The sequence below is a fragment of the Neoarius graeffei genome, chromosome 10 (assembly GCF_027579695.1).
Source record: "Neoarius graeffei isolate fNeoGra1 chromosome 10, fNeoGra1.pri, whole genome shotgun sequence".
Lineage (NCBI taxonomy): Eukaryota > Metazoa > Chordata > Actinopteri > Siluriformes > Ariidae > Neoarius > Neoarius graeffei.
In genome coordinates, this window is record NC_083578.1 from 54,144,044 (window position 1) to 54,168,944 (window position 24,901).

At 42.8% G+C, this 24,901-nt stretch overlaps 1 protein-coding gene across 2 annotated transcripts in view; it reads right to left on the reverse strand.

The window, feature by feature from the left end:
* commd10 (COMM domain containing 10) overlaps window positions 1-24,901 on the reverse strand; it is a 131,565-nt gene that overhangs the window by 82,246 nt on the left and 24,418 nt on the right. The window contains exons 3-5 of one of the 2 annotated variants that reach the window (XM_060931892.1): window positions 19,331-19,441; window positions 12,860-13,015; window positions 11,843-11,888 (exon numbers count right to left, since the gene is read on the reverse strand). In XM_060931892.1, the coding sequence (XP_060787875.1) occupies window positions 11,843-11,888; window positions 12,860-13,015; window positions 19,331-19,441 (313 nt within the window). The remainder of the gene's footprint in view (window positions 1-11,842; window positions 11,889-12,859; window positions 13,016-19,330; window positions 19,442-24,901) is intronic. The other variant, XM_060931893.1, reaches the window with a different exon arrangement.

A 24,901-nucleotide genomic window follows, 5' to 3' on the forward strand; every position in this document is an offset into this window, starting at 1 on the left:
AAACCCAGGACCTTTTTGCTGTGAGGCGACAGTGCTAACCACTACACCACCGTGCCACCAGCATTACATATACAATGTGGTAATTAAACTATTTTACATTTTTTGGACAATAAAATTTTTTTTATTCTAAGTGTGTGTGTGTGTTTTTAATTAAATGAACAAATGTTCACATGAAAGAATGAGTAGATAATAAGCTAAATAATTAAGTCAATGTTTTTCCCTGTGCCTGCTCATTTCATTGTTATCCAATCAAGCAGCCATGATTATTTCAACTTATCCACAATGCCAAGTTGGCAATGCTTTCCCTTTATATATAAAATAATTACAGAAAATGGAACTGGCAATTTTCTGAAACGGAAAATCCATCCCTAGTCCCCTTTACAATATTTTGTATTTATTAAAGAATGTCATGTTTTGGCATACTTTCTTTCAGCTTATAGTTACATTTAATGTTACGCAACATAATTTAGTTCCTATTATCACTTATATTATAGCAACTATACACAGTCATTCCCTCATCAGCCTCTTTTTCTTCTCTCCTGGAGGCAATACTACAAAAAAAAGTCAGTTTGTCATGTTACCAAAAAACCAAAAGGCACAAATCCTTTGTCCTGAAGACTGTCCTGCAGTGGAAAACTTACTGACCGTTACTGAAACCCAAAACTCCTTCCATAAATGTTAATGTCGCCATACAGAACGTGTCACCAAATCAACAATTAGGGTTTTCATTATTAAATAACTATATCATTTTAATCCATTTATTTATTACATCATACTATACATGTCCAGAAGTATGTGGACACCTGGCCATAAAACCCACATGTGCTTTTTGAATATCCAAATCCAGATTTAGTCTCCTTTTTGCTGTTATAATAATCGCCATTCTTTTGGGAAGACTTTCCATTAGATTTTGGAGTGTGGCTGCAGATTTGTCCATTCAGCCACAAAGATTTTTTACTTTTGACCATATCGTGAGGTCTGGCTATAATGGTGGGTGAGGAGGCTTGGAGCACAGAGTTGGTATTCCAGTTCATCCCAAAGGTGTTCAGTGGGGTTGTGAAGCCAAGGCTCTGTGGAGGTCATTTGAGTTTTTCCATACCAACCTTGGCAAACAATGTCTTTATGGACCTTGCTTTGTGCACAAGGGCACTGTCCTGCTGGAACATGTTTGGACCTCTTAGTTCCATCCACCCATCATCTATATCACTCATCCATCAGGGTTGCAGGGGAAGCTGGAGCCAATCCCAGCTGACACTGGGCGAGAGGCGGGGTACATCCTGGGCAGGTCTCTAGTCTATTGCAGGGGCAACACAAAGATGAACAACCATTCACACTCACATTCACACCTATGGGCAATTTAGAGTAGCCAGGTGACCCAATTTGATTGTTTTTGGACTGTGGGAGGATGAAAGGAAACCACGTAGACACTGTAAACATGCAAACTCCATACAAAAAGGCAACAGTCAGCCAAGAGGTTAGAACACAGAACCTTCTTGCTGTGAGGCAACAGTGCTAAACACTGCATCATCGTGCTGCCTTCTTAGCTGCATGAAGGGAAATGCTTAAAGCTACAGCATATATACAGTAGATGTCTTTGGAAATTGCGTGCTTCTAACTTTGGGGCAACAGTTTGGGTAAAACTGAAATATAGGTGTAATGGTCAGGTATACACAAAGGTTTGCCCATATAGTGTAGTTTTTAACCCAGTAATCAGTTTATTATTATTATTATTATTATTATTATTATTATTATGCAGTTATAGAAACCTAATCAACAACTTCTGATAATTCAGCAGTGATGCATGAGACATTTAATACAGTGTTTCTCAACCACTGGGCCACGGCACATTAGTGGGCCGTGAATTTTTTTCAAGTTGAAGCATATTTTTACTCGTAGTAGGGTACAATTGCTGGGTTACATCTGATGTCACATCCGCCTCATTAAGCTACGGCCACACTACAGCTCACGATATTTGCGATGGGTTATCGATGAAAATGAGGCATTTTGATGGTGATATACAGGTGAGCTAAAAGTTGTGGTCACACAATAAGTGAACACTTGACTGTCACACCTTTGCGTGCTTGAATCTAGCGCAGCTCGAGCGGCCTGTACGCGCGCTTGGGACCCAGTAGTGATGGGAAACACCTGACGCTGATTTGAGCACAATTAGCATGCACAGATATGGAAGCTATTTTCACAGAGGCTTTGCGAAGCATTACCATTATCACTGCCACGTTTGTTTCTAGCCATGTCTATAACACTGTTTAAATGCCCTGCTTTCTGTTTTGCTTTTGTTTAAAAAAATTTTATATATATATATATATATATATATATATATATATATATATATACACACACACACACATATATATATACACACACACATTTATGGCTGAGGACTACAGTCGATTTGCTAACTTTCAGACTGCAGTTGTCATGAACAGTTTTGCACTCAAGTTTCCATCAATGAACAGTTTACAACTTCAACAAAACAGACTTCATGTTAAAACTATAATGAATTTCCTGGTTACACAGTTATACTTTGTGACTATAAAGGACACAGTTATGTACAGAAGCGAGTTATTTATAATCACATTATCTGTCATCACCCAAATGAGGATGGGTTCTCTTTTGAGTCTGGTTCCTCTCGAGGTTTCTTCATGTAGTCTGCGGGAGTTTTTCCTCACCACCATTGCCACAGGCTTGCTCATTGGAGATAAATTAGGGATAAAATTAGCTCATGTTTAAAGTCTTTCATTCTCTGTAAAGCTGCTTTGCGACAATGTCTGTTGTTAAAAGCGCTATAAAAATAAACTTGACTTAAATATCACACCTGCTAATAAACACTCTTCCTGCACTTCGATCTGTCTACCGCCATCTATCTTGCAGTGTCCTGATCCTCAGATCTTTAACCCAGCTACATATAAAAAGTTGTACGCCTCCATGCTCTTCCAGGTTTTCATCTGTGTGTCCGTGTAGAACGATGTCTGCAGCACCAGGTAGTGCGAGATGTCGGGGAACTCAACGGATGGATGATTTTCCAACTCGTAGGAAAAATCCTTCTTTGTTAACGTGTAAGGATCTAATCACATTGAGTCGTTTCTATATCCGCTTCTTTTGAGTGTACATCTTAGTTTTAATAACTTGCTTGTTTGCTGAACACAAACATGGCAATAAGTTCTTGTGTTAATTGACCAGACTCCACTTTTGGATCATTAACCCCTTTTGACGGAGAATGCCCTGCTTGCATGGTTTTATGTTGGCTTCTGGCTCATCCATACAGTTTTAAAATACAATACCTACAATTAAAAACAGTTTATTTTTATTGCATTTATTTAATTCCTGGGCTCCCATCTGTAACAGGGAGTGATGCTGCATCCCATTAATACACTTTACAATAGATCAGGGGTCGGCAACCCTAGGCACACGTGCCACAACTGGCATGCCGAGGAATTTCCAGTGGCACACTGACGATGATGCACAAACCTAATTATTCAACACATTAAAAATGTTCAAACGTCATCTTGAACAGTCATTGGCTGTTGCATGGCGAGCCTGCTCTTTTAGCATGACTACACAACAATATAGCGCCCATCTCCCAGTGTTGCCAGATACCGTGGACGTTTTCCAGCCCAAAATATGTTCAAAACTCGCCAAAATGCACTTAAAACTGCCCAATCTGGCAACACTGCATCCTCCCCATATTTCTCACGAGATGGGCCCACTTGATGCAGCAGTTGCGCTAAGATGGCAAAGAAGCCGACAGTTCGGGCTTTCCTCTCCTCGTGGACCAAAGAATATGGGTTCATTTCTCAGAGGGACCGTGCTGTGTGCACGTTGTGTTTTGAAAGTGCTGTGTGTCAAACATCCAGTGTTAAACATTTCGAGGCAAAGCACGAAAAGACTTTCAAAGATCAGGCAGATAGGGACAAATCAATCTCACGCACAGTGTGCAGATATGGGAAGCAAGCCCACACTTTAAAAGTCTTTGCCTCAGCTAAAAACAATGCCACTGAAGCTAGCTATATAATTTCTCACTGCATAGCTAAACATGGAAAGCCATTCACAGATGGTGAATACATTAAAAGGTGCCCTTCCACCAAAAACGTTTAATACTGGCTTTTTTTGAAATACCATAGTTCACTCCGAGTTGCATATGCATGCTGCATGTGAAAATGTAATTCTACCCCATTCCCTGTATTAGCTTATGAAAGAAAATAGTCGGAAAAACGAGCGAATCTGAAAAAGCCCTACGAACTTGCGTCACTTCGTAAATTAGTATTCATGGCCTCGCCCACCTTGGCTTGCGACCGCCCATGGGAAGAAAGTTCGGATTTAAGCACGAGGAGAGATAGCAGAGCCCATCTCATCAGTGGCTAATGAAGAGGACCTAACAGCAAGTTGAAAACATGTCTGAACAAGTTCGTGCCTGTGTTATTTGTGGCAGTAACACATCAACGTTGCATGTTTGGGGAGGCTGGGACCTCCCCTGCGCGAGTTACGAGCGTTCAAAGTCGGGCTGGAGTCGCAGACAGAAACGAAACCCAAGCGGAGCGCTGCGGCTCGCCTTGGGGCGAATTACGTCCCAAGGTGCAGGGCTAGCCCGCCCTGGCAGCACTGGTTCGTTGGGGAGAGAGCAGAAGTCGCTGGCTGCCAAGTTTGGGGAGGCTGGGACCTCCCCTGCCCAAGTTAAGAGCGTCCAAACTCGGGCTGAAGCTGCCGACAGCAACAAAACCTAAGCAGAGCAACGTTGCAAGATAGAAGAGCTGAAGAAGAAATGGTTGGAATTTATCTTTGGAACACCACCAGCGAAGTATAATGCAGCGTTAGTACTGTGTTCTGATCATTTCAACCACAATGACTTTTCAAACTTCGGTGCCTTCAGTAGTGGTTTTGCTTCGAGGTTGTTTTTAAATACTTGGATCTGTGCCGTCAAGACGATCTACCACCAGCTCACAAGCTGTAAGTAAAACATGAACTTTTTGTTCGAAGGTTTTTGTTACAAAATAGCATGTTCATATTCTCCACGTTAGCATGGTCACAAGCTAGGCAGGGATGGGAGGTTTTCGCTTTTTCTGAGTAAAAAAAAATGACCTTTTTATTGTAGGTACACACAGTCCCTTTAAGAAACTACATTTCCCATCAGCCAACTTCCGCGTTGACCTACGTCACGCCTGGGCGGGATTTCCTACGTCACATCCTCCATGAAGCCATAAGTAACTGAGCAACACTTCCGTCTGTCTCTTTGGGGCAGAGACCACACGGTAACAGACGTAAAAAGAGGCACTCTCTCACTGGACCGTCCGAAATCACAACTTCTGCTTTGCAAGTAAGAATTTAGCGCGTTTTCTTTCATTTACCACTGGCCACGGTAGAACTCCAGAATCGCGCGATCTAACTCAGACTGCGTTACAACCGGTTTCCTTTCATTTGTTTATTATAAGTAACATTACGACTGCCGCCCAAAGCAGTTAATTTAAAGTTAGAAGTGACCGGATTCCTTCTGACTAAAGCGCTGTGCACATTGTTTGATCAGAGACTTTTCTTCACGAACGACAAAGCGTCGGACGAAGAAATTCTCTGCGTTTCCACGGAATCGACTCACGTGCTCCTGTGGACTCCAAAAGTCTCGGAACATCTCTATAATCTTGTACTGGAAGCAAGATACTGGAAAAGTAAGACTGGCATTTGGGCAAACTAGTCTTAGGAATTAGCTTTATGAAGTAGTGTGAATTTAAACTCAGGAACTGTTTAAATTGTGCATACTTAATTTTGTGTTCTACATTGTTCTATGTTCTCTCAGTTGCTTTGTCTAATAGATAGGCTGTTGCATGCTCTATTCCTTCCTAACACCTTTAATTTCATTATTACACATATTTTGACCTAGGACTGTGCGATATGGGCAAAAATGAATATCCCGATACATTTTCTCCATTTCACGATATACGATATATATCTCGATATACAACCCCGATTCCAAAAAAGTTGGGACAAAGTACAAATTGTAAATAAAAACGGAATGCAATGATGTGGAAGTTTCAAAATTCCATATTTTATTCAGAATAGAACATAGATGGCATATCAAATGTTTAAACTGAGAAAATGTATCATTTAAAGAGAAAAATTAGGTGATTTTAAATTTCATGACAACAACACATCTCAAAAAAGTTGGGACAAGGCCATGTTTACCACTGTGAGACATCCCCTTTTCTCTTTACAACAGTCTGTAAATGTCTGGGGACTGAGGAGACAAGTTGCTCAAGTTTAGGGATAGGAATGTTAACCCATTCTGGTCTAATGTAGGATTCTAGTTGCTCAACTGTCTTAGGTCTTTTTTGTCGTATCTTCCGTTTTATGATGCGCCAAATGTTTTCTATGGGTGAAAGATCTGGACTGCAGGCTGGCCAGTTCAGTACCCAGACCCTTCTTCTACACAGCCATGATGCTTTAATTGATGCAGTATGTGGTTTGGCATTGTCATGTTGGAAAATGCAAGGTCTTCCCTGAAAGAGACGTCGTCTGGATGGGAGCATATGTTGCTCTAGAACCTGGATATACCTTTCAGCATTGATGGTGTCTTTCCAGATGTGTAAGCTGCCCATGCCACACGCACTAATGCAACCCCATACCATCAGAGATGCAAGCTTCTGAACTGAGCGCTGATAACAACTTGGGTTGTCCTTCTCCTCTTTAGTCCGAATGGCACGGCGTCCCTGATTTCCATAAAGAACTTCAAATTTTGATTCGTCTGACCACAGAACAGTTTTCCACTTTGCCACAGTCCATTTTAAATGAGCTTTGGCCCAGAGAAGACGTCTGCGCTTCTGGATCATGTTTAGATACGGCTTCTTCTTTGAACTATAGAGTTTTAGCTGGCAATGGCGGATGGCATGGTGAATTGTGTTCACAGATAATGTTCTCTGGAAATATTCCTGAGCCCATTTTGTGATTTCCAATACAGAAGCATGCCTGTATGTGATGCAGTGCCGTCTAAGGGCCCGAAGATCACGGGCACCCAGTATGGTTTTCCAGCCTTGACCCTTACGCACAGAGATTCTTCCAGATTCTCTGAATCTTTTGATGATATTATGCACTGTAGATGATGATATGTTCAAACTCTTTGCAATTTTACACTATCAAACTCCTTTCTGATATTGCTCCACTATTTGTCGGCGCAGAATTAGGGGGATTGGTGATCCTCTTCCCATCTTTACTTCTGAGAGCCGCTGCCACTCCAAGATGCTCTTTTTATACCCAGTCATGTTAATGACCTATTGCCAATTGACCTAATGAGTTGCAATTTGGTCCTCCAGCTGTTCCTTTTTTGTACCTTTAACTTTTCCAGTCTCTTATTGCCCCTGTCCCAACTTTTTTGAGATGTGTTGCTGTCATGAAATTTCAAATGAGCCAATATTTGGCATGAAATTTCAAAATGTCTCACTTTTGACTTTTGATATGTTGTCTATGTTCTATTGTGAATACAATATCAGTTTTTGAGATTTGTAAATTATTGCATTCCATTTTTATTTACAATTTGTACTTTGTCCCAACTTTTTTGGAATCGGGGTTGTATTTAAATCTCCTCTAAAGGACCCCATGAAATCTAACTTTTACTCTTTACTGTTTTCACTACAATCCCTGCAGATTAAATAACATTCTTGGTTAACTTTACAGGTGGTTTTCAACAACACATTTTAAATTTTCATGTTAGTGATTAATCACAATTGAGTTGAAATAAGACTATTTTTATTCAACAAAGATGTGGCACAAACTGCAGAAACAATCTTGAAAATTGCAACAAAGGGGCAATACAATACAGAGCTGCTCAGAACTCAAATCAATAAAGTGCAAACTCAACACAGAGAGACATTTAGCCTAAATAAGAAAAGTGCTCTTTCATTAAATTATTTTAAAAAATACATCTCCAAGCTATTAACCTGACTACTGAGAACCACTGGAACATTCACAATAGAGAGAGAGATTGAGGGAGAGAAGAGAGAGATCTGCAAAACATCTCTTTGCACACTTTTGAACTGAATGTTTTCTGGCTCTGCCTCTCAGATGTGTATAATTCCGGTATTGCCTTCTCTGTAAAATGTCTGCGACCAGGCAACTCATTTGGGATCGAGTGTGTTTAGTAATTTTTGGAAGCCTGGTTTTTCCACTATACTAACTGGGATCATGTCTTTGGCAATCAAGTTAGTGATTGCATCCGTTATAGCTCTTCATCTCTGACTTGGTTTCTCATATGGGGTGGCTCTGGAGAACGAGGCCGCTATGGTCATTTGTTTAGCTCGTGGGGGGGTTTAGCTCGTGAGCAAGTAGTTCGGAGTTTAAGAGACTCTTCATACTGTACCGGGTGAGTTTCAGGTGATGGAACATATTTGTAGTGTTGCTGCCTTTCGTGATGACAGGTTTTTTTTTTTTTGCACACTTTACAAACTGGCATTTGCTGTTCCACGTCCTCCTCGCGATATCCAAAAAATGCCAGTTGACTGACCCCTTACTAGTTCTTTTAGGAAGTAATTTGTAGCTGAAATTGCCAGAGCTTACACGGTAGCCTATGCAACACCAGCGATTGCACGAACTGAGTCAGCGCTGTAAACCGGAACCAGGAAATCTTCCCGCCGGCAGTGTTGCCAGATACTGCTAACGTTTTCCAGCTCAAAATATGTTCAAAACCCGCCAAAATGCACTTAAAACCGCCCAATCTGGCAACACAACCGAAACTAGAAAATCTTCCCGGAAGTTCCTTTCAGCACCGAGATGTCACCCGGGATTGGTTGGCGAGTGCGTGACGTTATTGTTTTCTTTACCCTTAGGCAGCCTCTCACGTTACTGCCTGAGGGACAGGGAGAAAACCACCAGGAAATGTTTTAAACAAACACGAAACAAACGCAAGTCGGAAGATGACCATAAAATACTCGATATGTAGTGAAAATTCATTATGTCTGATTATTATAACTACCGTAAAATACCAAATAATAGCCGAGTTCCAATTAACCGCCGAGTTCCCTTTAACGGCCGGGTGTACGCGTGTGTTGTGACAAATAAAGGCCGGTTCCGAATACTCGCCGGGGTCTAAAAAAAAAAAAGCGTCCGAACGTTCTATCTAGAATCTTGAGGCCCAGCACTTTTCTGGTGTTTAAACGATTTTGCATTGCATAGTTTTCTACCGAATCAATATGAATGAATGAATGAATGAATGAATGAATGAATGAAATTATTTCTATAATACTGTTTACAACATTTTGTTACGTGATAATAAACATGCCATTTCAATGTTATAATCTTGGTCTACCGTAATATTTCTTGAGGAATGCAACTCCGTAACTTTTGACAGATGTCTTAGCCAATTACGTTTGACATGGGTGTGTGGGATATCACTTACGTCATCGAATGAGGAATACCCAGCGTGTGTGGTGACATTGAGGACTGCGGGTTTCCAAGGTTGGACTGCTGCTTCTGTTAAACGACCTAAATTGCCGAATGCATGCGTCAAAGCACACACTGAGTTTTATTAAAGACCTTATACCATTTCACTTGCCCTTACCCATTCGGATCTGGAAGACGCTTTACAAAAAAGGTGAGAGCGTTCTAACATGCATTTCAGTCTGCTCGCGGCCAATCTAATCCAAGGGGCCTTTTCAACAAGTAATCTGTCGTGCAAGTTGGGCAGAAGCACGCGTCAGGCAGGCAACATGTAGGCCTACAAGTCAGTAACCTATTCAACTAACTTTCATCCGAACTTTAAGTTTTCTACGGGGTCGAGCCACCGTACCAACTCACTCGGGGAATAGGCTCATATCCGCCAAATAGGGAGACGTCTTGGAGAGAAACGTGATGCAAGATGACAGTATGTAGCCACTGCAGGTCACTTATTTTTCAGCATAAGAAAAAACCCTTTGGTTTGACACTTTGCACCCTAATTATGTTGCTTCAACGTCGCGCCCTCCATGCAATTTCAGATTGACAGACATCGCGAAGCGCAAAGGGTGGAGGCTGCATGGGTGAGGGTGATAGCAAGTGACCATAACTTTGCAGAGTAATTAAATCACAGTGCTGCGCACAGACAATGGTGTGGTTTCTTGATTATTTTGTAAAGCATGCGCTTAACTAGTCATTAACAGGAAAAGGTGTGTGATTTATCCTTTATCCACCCCGACTGTGCCATGCGAAGATGCATTCTGCGTCTTCAAAATTCCCCGAAGTCGGCACCGTGCTATCTGTAATCTAACTCTAAACAAACTGTAAGTTATACTGGTTAAAAGTAGGCCTATCTGAGAATGATTTTTTCCCCGTTTTGAGGTAGATTTTGGGGAAGGTATTTGTGAAGAAGGAATTAATCACCTGTTCCAAATAGCCGCCTAGTCTCTAATACGCGCCGGGTCTCTTACGTGATTGAGACAAATAATCGCCCGGGCTATTATTTGGTATTTTACGGTATTCTTTAAGTTCGTTTCTTAAGACACATTTTTTTTTTTTAGTATGTTACCTCATTTGTTGACAGTTTCGGCGAACACTTCCGCCTTCTTCAAAACAGTCCATTTTGAAGTCCATTCAGTCTGTTTTGAAGAAGGCGGAAGTGTTCGCCGAAACTGTCAACAAACGAGGTAACATACTAAAAAAAAAAATAAAAAAATACGTGTCTTAAGAAACGAACTTAAAGAATAGTTAAAATACTCGATAGTTACGATATAATAATTTTATGTATCGCATACAGAGTTTTCGCGGTATATCGAGTATATTCGATATATCGCACAGCCCTATTTTGACCTCATCAAGATTTCAGTGGATTTAGGAATGTTATAAGCTAGTGGAATTAGCAATCAGCTAATCCTTTGTTCTCCTCAAAAACACGTGGTGACCCATCACCCACACACACCTTTCTCTCCCCCAAACACAAACACACACACATACTGTACCTCAGATAAGATTCCAATCACTCTCTCTCTCACACACACACACACACACACACACACCAATGATGACCATTTCAGCTGCTATTATATCACTGTTTTTATCATTGTTATAATAAATCCAATTATTCTGTTAAACTGTGTCAGTTGTTATACCGATATTTTTGAAGTCACACAATTTCAAAGAACCCGAAAGTGTACATAAGTGCTATTGGCTGTCTTTGTAATATGGTAAGTAATACATTTAGCTGTTTGGTAATTTATTATTAAACGCCAAAATTAATGGTATGATTCAAATGAGACCGATTCAATGAGACCGATTCAATGAAAACGATTCAATTTAATGATTTAATGAGACTGATTTAATGAGATTAATCACTAAGACCAATTGCAATTACATACCTAATACATGTACCTACATTATATGCCAAATCCGTTGAGAAATTTTTTTTTATTAATTTCGGGGGGTTGGGGTATGTTCCTTCATGCTGTTCAAACTTTATTAACTCCAACGATGTTTACACATTATTTGTAAGTCGCCATCTTTAGTCTCGTTTAAATCTCGTTGAATGTGATGTAAAATTCATGTTATCTACACTGTTATTGGTCAAAACATCGACGTCGAGACCATAATAGCCAATCAAAACAGTTTTTACAAAAGACACCCACATCCGCTTGTTCTGACCCACTGGAGGTAGTGTCACAGTGCTGTTAGCCAATCAGAGGTAATACGTTTACATGTCATGAATATTAATGAGTAAGAGTTGAAATCCTGTCGTTTTCCCGCCACCCACTCCTCCACCAAACTAGAACAGCCTGAAACAGGAGAACCACAGCATTTTTTTTCACCAAAACTGGCTCACAGGGCATTCATTCATATTAGAGACCACCGCACAATTAATGAAAAAATGATGCAATGAGACCTTTAAGGAGGCCTTTCTCTCCAGCTCCGGTAGTCTTTTTGAGGGGCTGCCAAATAAAGAGACAATAAAATCAAGAATAAAAGACATGTCCGTATCAGCCAGAACTGTTGAACGACGAATTGGTGAAATGGCAGAAAACGTAAGGGTGCAGCAAACAACTGGCATAAAGTGGGTTAAAGTGTGTGAGGTTAATGGCATAAAACAAGTGCAATGATGTTTTACATTTGCTCAATGCATTAAATATCCATATCCGTCTAAAATGTGTGGTGTCTAATTACATATAGTTAACAACACCTATTTGAATGGCACACTAACTAACAAGAAAATTTCTAATTGGCACTACATGGCAAAAAGGTTGCCAACCCCCGCAATAGATTATCAGATTCGAATAGAATAGATGAGCCAAAACAATTGGGGATCATTTTTAACAGGCCCCGACTCGTTACAAGTATGAATAGGTGGGCCTCAAAGCAGAAAAGGTTGAGAACCCCCGCTTTAATAGACCACTTTTCAGGCTGAATAGAAACTGCAGAAACAGAAAGAAATGAAAGAAAATTAAGTAACTTTGCAAAAGATCTGCAAGCCAGACTTGTATCATTTTGGTAGTGATGGAATTAAATACAAAATATTTTCATGTGCTATTCATCAGCACAACATCTAGTAACATCATTCCTACACTGATCCTCACACCAACGAAAATTTCTGAATGTGTTATTTTCGACCATTTGTAGTTCTTTATGTATTACTTTAGTTATAATTGTCAGATTCTCACTGTTAACTGTGCCAGGTCATCTTTTAACTGAACATGAAAATAAGAACAAACAACCCCTGTTCTGAGAATTTCAGATTTTTTTTTTTCTATCTTAGTCATGTCAAGAAGGCACAAAGCGAGTCTGTGATTTAAGCTGTATTAAGCACAAATTAATATGGAAATAAATGCAACATTTCAAAACAACATTTCATCATTTCAGCAAAACTAATTAAAAAAAAACAAAAAAAAACCAGAAAGAACCTCACCTTCTTGGGGGCAAATATCGTCTGTCTAATCTTCTCTACTACGTCTGGGCCAGCTGTAGCCCAAGCCTGACTAAATGCCTCGGCTTTGTCTGGGGCAATGTGGATGTTTTCAAGCTGCTGCTTCAACGATGCTGGTTTAATATTGTGATGCACAGCCTACACATAAAAGGCACACTAAATCACTTGTTTGTGCACAACATAGGCAAGTCTAACAGTAAGACAGAGCAAATAATACCAACTACCATTCAAATGTTCAAACTCACCTCTCAAAAGTTTTCATGCAGCATTTTTGTTAATATAAAATAGGAAATTTTACTTGTCCAGACTGATGAATAAAGCAGTTGGTTTATAAGTGAGAAAATGTATAAAATGAGAAAGCTTTATAATAAGAATCATGTCGTTAAAAATTAATATGGAGACTGTGGAGGTTTGGGGGGGGTTCAGAATAAAACTGAAGTCTGGGTAAGTTTATGTTAATGAGCTATGATGTGGTTTAGTGGCAACCAATCAGAATTTAGAAATGCTCCTCTCAAAATAAAATAAAATACAACCCCGATTCCAAAAAATTTGGGACAAAGTACAAATTGTAAATAAAAACGGAATGCAACGATGTAGAAGTTTCAAAATTCCATATTTTATTCAGAATAGAACATAGATGACATATCAAATGTTTAAACTGAGAAAATGTATCATTTAAAGAGAAAAATTAGGTGATTTTAAATTTCATGACAACAACACATCTCAAAAAAGTTGGGACAAGGCCATGTTTACCACTGTGAGACATCCCCTTTTCTCTTTACAACCGTCTGTAAACGTCTGGGGACTGAGGAGACAAGTTGCTCAAGTTTAGGGATAGGAATGTTAACCCATTCTGGTCTAATGTAGGATTCTAGTTGCTCAACTGTCTTAGGTCTTTTTTGTCATATCTTCTGTTTTATGATGCGCCAAATGTTTTCTATGGGTGAAAGATCTGGACTGCAGGCTGGCCAGTTCAGTAACCGGACCCTTCTTCTACGCAGCCATGATGCTGTAATTGATGCAGTATGTGGTTTGGCATTGTCATGTTGGAAAATGCAAGGTCTTCCCTGAAAGAGACATCATTTGGATGGGAGCATATGTTGCTCTAGAACCTGGATATACCTTTCAGCATTGATGGTGTCTTTCCAGATGTGTAAGCTGCCCATGCCACACGCACTAATGCAACCCCATACCATCAGAGATGCAGGCTTCTGAACTGAGCGCTGATAACAACTTGGGTCGTCCTTCTCCTCTTTAGTCCGAATGACACGGCGTCCCTGATTTCCATAAAGAACTTCAAATTTTGATTCGTCTGACCACAGAACAGTTTTCCACTTTGCCACAGTCCATTTTAAATGAGCCTTGGCCCAGAGAAGACGTCTGCGCTTCTGGATCATGTTTAGATACAGCTTCTTCTTTGAACTATAGAGTTTTAGCTGGCAATGGCGAATGGCACGGTGAATTGTGCTCACAGATAATGTTCTCTGGAAATATTCCTGAGCCCATTTTGTGATTTCCAATACAGAAGCATGCCTGTATGTGATGCAGTGCCGTCTAAGGGCCCGAAGATCACGGGCACCCAGTATGGTTTTCCGGCCTTGACCCTTACGCACAGAGATTCTTCCAGATTCTCTGAATCTTTTGATGATATTATGCACTGTAGATGATATGATGTTCAAACTCTTTGCAATTTTACAATGTCAAACTCCTTTCTGATATTGCTCCACTATTTTTCGGCGCAGAATTAGGGGGATTGGTGATCCTCTTCCCATCTTTACTTCTGAGAGCCACTGCCACTCCAAGATGCTCTTTTTATACCCAGCCATGTTAATGACCTATTGCCAGTTGACCTAATGAGTTGCAATTTGGTCCTCCAGCTGTTCCTTTTTTGTACCTTTAACTTTTCCAGCCTCTTATTGCCCCTGTCCCAACTTTGAGATGTGTTGCTATCATGAAATTTCAAATGAGCCAATATTTGGCATGAAATTTCAAAATGTCTCACTTTCGACATTTGATATGTTGTCTATGTTCTATTGTGAATACAATATCAGTTTTTGAGATTTGTAAATTATTGCATTCCGTTTTTATTTACAATTTTTACTTTGCCCCCTACTTTTTTGGAAATTGGGGTTGTAAAAAAAAAAAAAAACATACTAGAGAACGAAGTCGTGTAAATTTTGGTTCTGTTCAAAATTGTTCCCAAATCCAATGGAGGAAACATTAATAATTGCTTTGGTGGGTTTCCCCCATTGTTTATGACGTGGCCCTGTCTTCAAGACTATTTCTAGGCAACATTTTCGCTCCAGAACACTTAGACTGGTATCAAAATCCAGAATTGTGACACCCAAAGGCATTTTTGAGACAAAGTCGGCAAACAGTCTTATTTTGTCAATTTGGGTGTGCCGAATTAAAATCTGCAAATATGCCGAGCTCTATCTGACCTCTAGAGGTCATTGAACTTTGGGCCTGTAAACGTCTCAGCTGAACCCAGTTTCTCAGCTTTCTAAGGAATGAAATGTACTAAAATGATTAATGAAGTTAGCAAATGGCCTTGTTTGTTAAATGTTTGGGTCCTGAATTCATTTTTCATTTGTAAAACGACATATGACCTCTGATAACCTCAAGGTCATTAAACTTGGCCTATAGGCCTATGCATTTAACGGCATTTTTAAACTGACTTTACTCCCCCAAAAAGAATATGAACAGACAAAAAAAAAACAAATAGAAAGGAACAAATACAACATTAAATGCCAGTCCATGTACGTGACTTACTTTTCACAATGAGAATGCCTAGGCGATCACCTTACATAACATTGCATTACATTTAGCGGTTATTGTTTATACAAAGCTACTGAAAAAAGGACAGATTCAGCAGCATACAAAATGTGGGGGCATACAGGGTATACAGGTTAATCAGGGTTAGTATATATGAGAGTTTTTTTCTTTGTTGTTTGTTTTTTGTAAAGGCTTTACCCCGTTTAAAACAAAACAAAAAACAAACGAAGAAAAAAAACATATATATATACTAACCCTGATTAACCTGTATACCCTGTATGCACCACATTTTGTATGCTGCTGAATCTGTCCTTTTTTCTGTAGCTTTGTATAAACAATAACCGCTAAATGTAATGCAATGTTATGTAAGGTGATCGCTAGGCATTCTCATTGTGAAAAGTAAGTCACATGTACATGGACTGGCATTTAATGTTGCATTTGTTCCTTTCTGTTTGTTTTTTGTCTGTTCATATTCTTTTTGGAGGAGTAAAGTCAGTTTAAAAATGCCGTTAAATGCATAGGCCTATAGGCCAAGTTTAATGACCTTGAGGTTATCAGAGGTCATATGTCGTTTTACAAATGAAAAATGAATTCAGCACCCAAACATTTAACAAACAAGGCCATTTGCTAACTTCATTAATCATTTTAGTACATTTCATTCCTTAGAAAGCTGAGAAACTGGGTTCAGCTGAGACGTTTACAGGCCCAAAGTTCAATGACCTCTAGAGGTCAACAGAGGTCAGATAGAGCTCGGCATATTGCAGATTTGAATTCGGCACACCCAAATTGACAAAATAAGACTGTTTGCCGACTTTGTCTCAAAAATGCCTTTAACCCTTTGGTGACTGACCCCTTGAACATGGTTCCTCCAGGAACGATGACGTTTCAGTCGTCAAGACAACGGAAAAACTAAAATACAAGAGCATTTTGTTTTGTGCACAAGAGCATTGTGACGTATCTTTCTGTTTTTGTATTTTAGTTCTTCTGTTGTCTTGACAACTGAAAAGTCATAGTTCCTGGAGGAACCATTTTCAAGGGGTCAGTCACCAAAGGGTTAACTCCTTAAATAAGCACTTTTTTGAATTTTGGTACCAGTCTAACTTATTTTTAAGCAGGAATGCAATTCACTGGCTCAAAAGAACACTGATTTGACCCATTGGGGAGAGTGGGGAGACTTGGGGCAATCTGTATTCCCATAAATTAAATTTCAACCAATCAGGTTTTAGATTACATCAGAAGTTAGATGTGGCCCCTTAGAGTAACCTACTTTTTTTGGAGCCATGAAACTGGACACTGCAGCAAGGTCTGTGCAGTTCAATATTTTTGTCAACCAAAACTTGTATTTTCTACTTCACAATCCACCTCCATATGGTGTAATGTACGCTGATTAAGTTGGGATTTTTTTAGGAATCACATTATGTAGCCGAGAGTTACCAGATATATCAGAAAGTTGTCCAAAAAAAATTTTGTCCCGAGTCTCCCCATTCTCCCCTACAGTAATTAGCCACTAAACTTCAACCGGGACCAGAGTTACTTTTACATAGACTACAAACAAAAAGTAATGTTAAAGACCAAGGCTAGTAAACATGTTCTATAAACTGCATGTTGAAATTTGACTTACTACTTCACCTCAGCACAAAAGTCACACCACACAAATGGCTTTTAATTAAAGAGGAACTGAAGTCATTTTTAAACTTGCTTTATTTCTTAATTAACGTGTTATTCAATTACGTTTTCGGTCTTACCTTATATTGTGACTTGTATTGGCATATTATATAACACTTATCAGCCTTTTCGGTTTTTAGCCATGTTGAACGTAGTTCGTATGGTCCACGGCAGGCGTCGCTTATCCGCGCGATCTTCATGAGACTTGTGCAAGACTTCAAACATGAAGTGTCAGCGCCGCCATTTTGAAAACTGTTTACACAGCGGCCAGATCGCCATATCATTCCAATTTAGATTAATTTCGAGATTTGCCAGCTTCATCAGTGATGGCGTGCCAGTCCTGTGCACTGTGGCGCGTGCACCTGAAGGCGCGCCTCGGACTCCAGCATGTGCGCCAAGTGGACTCCGTGAACAAGGCGCACCTGAGCTCAATTAAGGAACTGTGTGTTTGCCTATTTAAGGACTGTGCTGATGCATTTGCATAGCGAAGTATTACAATACGCATGTACACATTACTGAGCCTTTCTACCCGTTGTCTTGATTTCCTGTTTCACGATCCTTGTGCCCGTTCTCGTCCCCGCTTAGCCTTTGATGTACTGTTTGCTCCACGACCAACCCTTTTGCCTGTATTCTCGTTTTTGATCTAGCCTGCCATTTTGGATTGTTTGCCTGTGTATATATTTTCTCACTGTATATATATTCTGCACTTTATTAAACTGTATGCTTCTGCACATACATCCGCCTCCCTCGCATACGTGACATGGAGATTATTCCATACGACTTCGAACCAACTGAGAAGGAGTTGGAAAGACGGCAGGGTAAGGACTAGTCCGTCGTGCTGGTATTTACGTCATTACTGTTGCACAATTAAAACATGCCAGATCAGGCAGCTGGTGGGTTTTCAAAATAATAAATACTGTACATGCATGTATTTTTGTGATAAATATATTATACTGAGCGTATTTCCCACATCCTCATTAAGGTTTCGGACAGTACTACAAAATGGCATCCCCACTATAGGGGTGCCCTGTATAGCGAGCAGGGAGCGATTTCGGACACGGGAAACTTCCGACTTGATTACGTCAGCATTCGAAGGAGGGCGCACGCGTCTTTTGACAACGTTGGCAGATGTTGGTCACTTTGATTTCCGCTGTACGTTTTACTTCTGTGCTACGATGTCTCGCACAGGTCTCAGCAAATCTCGTTTATGGCCATTGCTTTGACATATGGACTGATATATTACATAGCATATTTCAAACACTCATAACTTGCAGTGACAAAATAGCTGTCAGAAATGCATTCCTACATTTTATAAAGTGAGAGAGAATTTTGATGATAAAAAAAATTTGCCTTCAGTTCCCCTTTAACTTGTCTTTAGTTTATTTTCTTATTAAAAATGTAATCATAACTGCTCATTATTTTCATTCATGGATCAATTTCGTACTTTCATATTTAAAAGATTTCATAAGGTTAAATGGTCAGTCAGCACAAAAGATACCGGTTGACATGTCTGTTTGCTTTGCGACCCCTTTAAATCAAGTTTGCAGTCAGAACGAACTTGTAGCTGCCCATTTCATTTACATTACAGGGTGTCCACAAACCTTGACAGTGCTGTTGGCAGGGCAGCCAGAGCGAATTTTGATACGCTCACTGCTTTGGGTCTGAACATACTATTAACAAGCAATGGCCCATATAGTATATGGTTACAAAGGACAACTATATTTAAAATGGGATACACTTTCATACAGATTAGAGTATTAGAGATAAAAGAGCTTTAACTGTAGCCCAAAACTGACACTTATTCAATACGGACATCCTCAAAGTAAGCAATCAGACTCTCTGTGAGCTTCTATCGCTAAATTATCATTCATGGCAGGAATCCATTGGTGCAACACACTGAAAAACAATGTTATGTCCAATCCAATAGCGATGCAGTGTTTCAGGCCAATATTGGTCCCAGAACCTTATCAAATTGATGCATCTCTAGATGTAGTTTCGTCTCATACCACCAACCTGTTCTAATAAGAATGAGGACGTCTCCAGCACCAGGTGAAGGGCTTGTTTCTCTAAAGCCAAAGCAGTCTGTAATTTCTGCTCTTCATCTTCACTAAAGGAGCGCTCGCCCTGAGATGGAAAGCAGACATTCAGTCATTACACACTGCAGCTCAGCACTAATGCAAGAATCTTACAGATTTTCATTATATTCATTCGTCTGTAGAAAGGTTAAAGGAGAACTCCACTCTGAACAACTTGCACATTAACCTTTATGATGTGATGTCCAAGGTTTATTTTGGAATGAAATGCTGAGTTGACTTTTTCATTTGAAACTCCTTTCATTGACATGTTGGTCTGTTTTCACTTTGGTTAATGCCATTCAATCAACCTGATAACATCAGTTTTCAGAGCTTCAGCTCTCATACTAATGCCGCCATCAGTGCCACTATGCTTGTCATCTCATAGATCACTATCTAGCAGATCCAAGTCTCTGCTGTAACTCGGCACCATTCCCGAATTCACATCAACATTAATATGACGTTGACAGTCACTGGAGAACGGCGAGTGAGAAAAGAAACTCTTGCTCTTTTACAATTAGGACCCAACAGTGAAACCTGACTGTTATCTCTTAATTGAGGAAAATTTCTCTCTTACTCCACAGAGTGGTTCAATTCTCTAATCTGATTGGTCAGGAGGTGTGCTTTATTTATTTATTTATTACAACAGCATGGCTAGGAAAGTACACTGCAATGCAGCTATAACGAACTCTCTTACAAAGAAATTTTACATATAAATAACTACGTTCATGTCCCCTACCTTTAATGAAAATGAGTCAGAGTCTTAAAATATATCTAAAAAATATCTCATCTCATTATCTCTAGCCGCTTTATCCTGTTCTACAGGGTCGCAGGCAAGCTGGAGCCTATCCCAGCTGACTACGGGCGAAAGGCGGGGTACACCGTGGACAAGTTGCCAGGTTATCACAGGGCTGACACATAGACACAGACAACCATTCACACCTACGGTCAATTTAGAGTCACCAGTTAACCTAACCTGCATGTCTCTGGACTGTGGGGGAAACCGGAGCATCCGGAGGAAACCCACGCGGACACGGGGAGAACATGCAAACTCCGCACAGAAAGGCCCTCGCCGGCCACGGGGCTCGAACCCGGACCTTCTTGCTGTGAGGCGACAGCGCTAACCACTACACCACCGTGCCGCCCTAATATATATATATATATATATATATATATATATATATATATATATATATATATATATATATATATCCTCCTGTGGGTTCACCACCCACAGAGGTAGCAGTAGGGGTTTGGTGCAGTGTGGATTGGGTGGCAGTCGAAGGCAGGGGCCTCGACGACCTGACCCCCGGACACAGCGGCTGGCTGTTGGGACATGGAATGTCACTTCGCTGGGGGGGAAGGAGCCTGAGCTTGTGCGGGAGGTTGAGAGGTACCGGCTAGAGATAGTCGGGCTCACCTCCACGCACAGCTTGGGCTCTGGAACCCAGCTCCTCGAGAGGGGCTGGACTTTCCACTTCTCTGGAGTCGCCCATGGTGAGCGGCGGCGGGCTGGTGTGGGCTTCCTTATAGCTCCCCAGCTCAGCCGCCATGTGTTGGAGTTTACCCCAGTGAACGAGAGGGTCGCCTCTCTGCGCCTTCGGATTGGGGAGAGGGCTCTTGCTGTTGTTTGTGCCTACGGGCCAAATAGCAGTATAGAGTATCCGGCCTTCTTGGAGTCCCTGGGAGAGGTACTGAGGGGTGCTCAGACTGGGGACTCCATTGTGCTACTGGGGGACTTCAATGCTCACGTGGGCGATGACAGTGACACCTGGAGGGGCGTGGTTGGGAGGAACGGCCTCCCCGATCTGAACCCGAGTGGTGTTTTGTTATTGGACTTCTGTGCTAGTCACAGTTTGTCCATAACGAACACCATGTTCGAGCATAGGGGTGTCCATAAGTGCACGTGGCACCAGGACACCTTAGGTCGGAGGTCGATGATCGACTTTGTAGTCGTGTCATCTGATCTCCGACCCTATGTCTTGGACACTCGGGTGAAGAGAGGGGCTGAGTTGTCAACTGATCACCACCTGGTGGTGAGTTGGATCCGCTGGCGGAGGAGGAAGCTGGACAGACCTGGCAGGCCCAAACGTATGGTGAGGGTCTGCTGGGAACGTCTGGCCGAGCACTCTGTTGGGGAGGTCTTTAACTCCCACCTCCGGGAGAGCTTTTCCCAGCTTCCGAGGGAGGCGGGGGACATTGAGTCTGAGTGGACCATGTTCTCTACCTCCATTGTGGACGCAGCTGTTCGGAGCTGTGGCCGCAAGGTCTCCGGTGCCTGTCGTGGCGGCAATCCCCGAACCCGGTGGTGGACACCGGAAGTAAGGGATGCCGTCAAGCTGAAGAAGGAGTCCTATCAGGCCATGTTGACCTCCGGGACTCCTGAGGCAGCCGACGGGTATCGGCAGGCCAGGCGTGCTGCAGCTCGGGCAGTTGCGGAGGCAAAAACTCGGAACTGGGAGGAGTTCGGGGAGGCCATGGAGAAGGACTATCGGTCGGCCTCGAAGAAATTCTGGCAAACCGTCCGGCGCCTCAGGAGGGGGAAGCAGTACTCTGCCAACACTGTTTACAGTGCGGGTGGGGAGCTGTTGACCTCGACTGGGGACATTGTCGGGCGGTGGAAGGAATACTTTGAGGATCTCCTCAATCCCACCGTCATGTCTTCCACTGAGGAGACTGAGGCTGATGACTCAGAGGTGGACTCGTCCATTACCCAAGCCGAAGTCACTGAGGTGGTTTGCAAGCTCCTCGGTGGCAGGGCACCGGGGGTGGATGAGATCCGCCCTGAGTATCTCAAGTCTCTGGATGTTGTGGGGCTGTCTTGGTTGACACGCCTCTGCAACATCGCGTGGCGGTCGGGGACAGTGCCTCTGGAGTGGCAGACTGGGGTGGTGGTCCCTCTTGTTAAGAAAGGGGACCGGAGAGTGTGCTCCAATTATAGGGGAATCACACTTCTCAGCCTCCCAGGGAAAGTTTACTCCAGGGTACTGGAGAGGAGAATTCGACCGATAGTCGAACCTCGGATCCAGGAGGAACAATGCGGTTTTCGTCCTGGTCGCGGAACACTGGACCAGCTCTATACCCTTCATAGGGTGCTCGAGGGTTCATGGGAGTTTGCCCAACCAGTCCACATGTGCTTTGTGGATCTGGAGAAGGCATTCGACCGTGTCCCCCGTGGTATTCTGTGGGGGGTGCTTCGGGAGTATGGGGTTCGGGGCTCTTTGCTAAGGGCTGTCCGGTCCCTGTACGAACGGAGCAGGAGTCTGGTTCGCATTGCCGGCAGTAAGTCAGACCTGTTCCCAGTGCATGTTGGACTCCGTCAGGGCTGCCCTTTGTCACCGGTTCTGTTCATAATTTTTATGGACAGAATTTCTAGGCGCAGCCAGGGGCCGGAAGGAATCCTGTTTGGGAACCACAGGATTTCATCTCTGCTTTTTGCGGATGTTGTTGTCCTGTTGGCTTCTTCAAACCAGGACCTTCAGCATGCACTGGGGCGGTTTGCAGTCGAGTGTGAAGCGGCTGGGATGAGAATCAGCACCTCCAAGTCCGAGGCCATGGTTCTCGACCGGAAAAGGGTGGCTTGCCCTCTCCAGGTTGGTGGAGAAGTCCTGCCTCAAGTGGAGGAGTTTAAGTATCTCGGGATCTTGTTCACGAGTGAGGGAAGGATGGAGCGTGAGATCGACAGGCGGATCGGTGCAGCCTCCGCAGTGATGCGGTCGCTTTACCGGTCCGTCGTGGTGAAGAAGGAGCTGAGCCAAAAGGCGAAGCTCTCAATTTACCGGTCGATCTACGTTCCGACTCTCACCTATGGTCATGAGCTTTGGGTAATGACAGAAAGAACAAGATCGCGGATACAAGCGGCTGAAATGAGTTTCCTTCGCAGGGTGGCTGGGCGCTCCCTTAGAGATAGGGTGAGAAGCACAGTCACTCGGGAGGAGCTCGGAGTAGAGCCGCTGCTCCTCCACATCGAGAGGAACCAGCTGAGGTGGCTCGGGCATCTTTTTCGGATGCCTCCTGGACGCCTCCCTGGGGAGGTGTTCCAGGCATGTCCCCCCGGGAGGAGGCCCCGGGGAAGACCCAGGACACGCTGGAGGGACTATGTCTCTCGGCTGGCCTGGGAACGCCTCGGTGTTCTTCCCGAGGAGCTGGCCGAGGTGTCTGGGGAAAGGGAAGTTTGGGCTTCCATGCTTAGACTGCTGCCTCCGCGACCCGGTCCTGGATAAGCGGAAGAAGACGAGACGAGATATATATATATATATATATATATATATATATATATATATATCTCACTGTGTTACATCCAAGCACATTCACATTGTGCACTCCAAGTGCCATTAGGACTAATTACAATACTATGCACCTGTTCCGGATTAGAACGCAATCACAGCATGCACTTGGGACTCTCTGAATGGACTCTCTAAAACACACAGACTTATATAATGTATACATAAGTACAGTATATGGCCTGTACCTTGTTCACATTACCCAGCCTTGTATCTGTGTATTGCCTTTCTGGTTTTGACTGTTTTGTGTATCTGGGCTCTGCCTTTCATCTTTGCCTTGGTCATTCTGTTTGTGCCTCGGTTGACCATTGTCTGTTTCATGACCCTGCCTTTGTCTTATGTTTTTGAACTGTGTGGCAGCGGGGGTGTGGCCAAGCAGCAGTCTGTGAATGGAGGGCGGGATCGGGGAAGGTAAGTGGCTAAGTCATTCCACCTGCTGTCAATTAATGTGTGAGTGAGTGAGTGAGTGAGTGAGTGAGTGAGTGAGTGAGTGAGTGACGAAAGGAAGCAAGCAAGCTGAAAAGCTCAATCAAGTATTTGTGTAAACATCAACTCTCGCCTGCCATGCTTCTGTGCTCCACCCACATCAGGAAGTATTACAGTGGTGCTGAAACCCAGGAACACAGAAGGGAACCACCCCATGGAGTCCCCGCCATTCGAAGAGCTCATCCTTGCCCTCACTACCACCCAGCAGAACCAGCATCAAGCGCTGATCGCCCTCCGAAAGGAGCAGGAGCAACGCTTTGAAGCCTTGATGCTGGCCCAGCAGGAAGATCGCCAGGCGTTCCGGCACCGGCTCGCGTCAGCAGGGGCATCGACCACCGCTGCCACCACCCTCACAAAGATGGGATCGCAGGGCGATCCAGAAGCATTCCTCACTCTTTTCGAGCAAGCAGCTGAGGCGTGGGGGTGGACGCAGGAGCAGCGCGCGGCAAGCCTTCTCCCACTCCTGACTAGTGAGGAGCAGCTCGCAGCGCAGCAGCTCCCTGATGATAGCCAGCTGGTCTACGCTGACCTAACGAAAGCCATCCTGCAGCGGCTCGGCCACTCCCCGGAGCAAAGTCGCCAGCGCTTCCGGACGCTGGCATCGGAGGAAGTCGGCCGGCCATTTGCATTCGGCCAGCAACTCCAGGACGCCTGCTGGCGGTGGCTGAGGGTGGAAAACCGTGACGCTGACGAGATCATCGATCTGGTGGCACCGGAGCAGTTTGTCTTTCGACTTCCGGAAG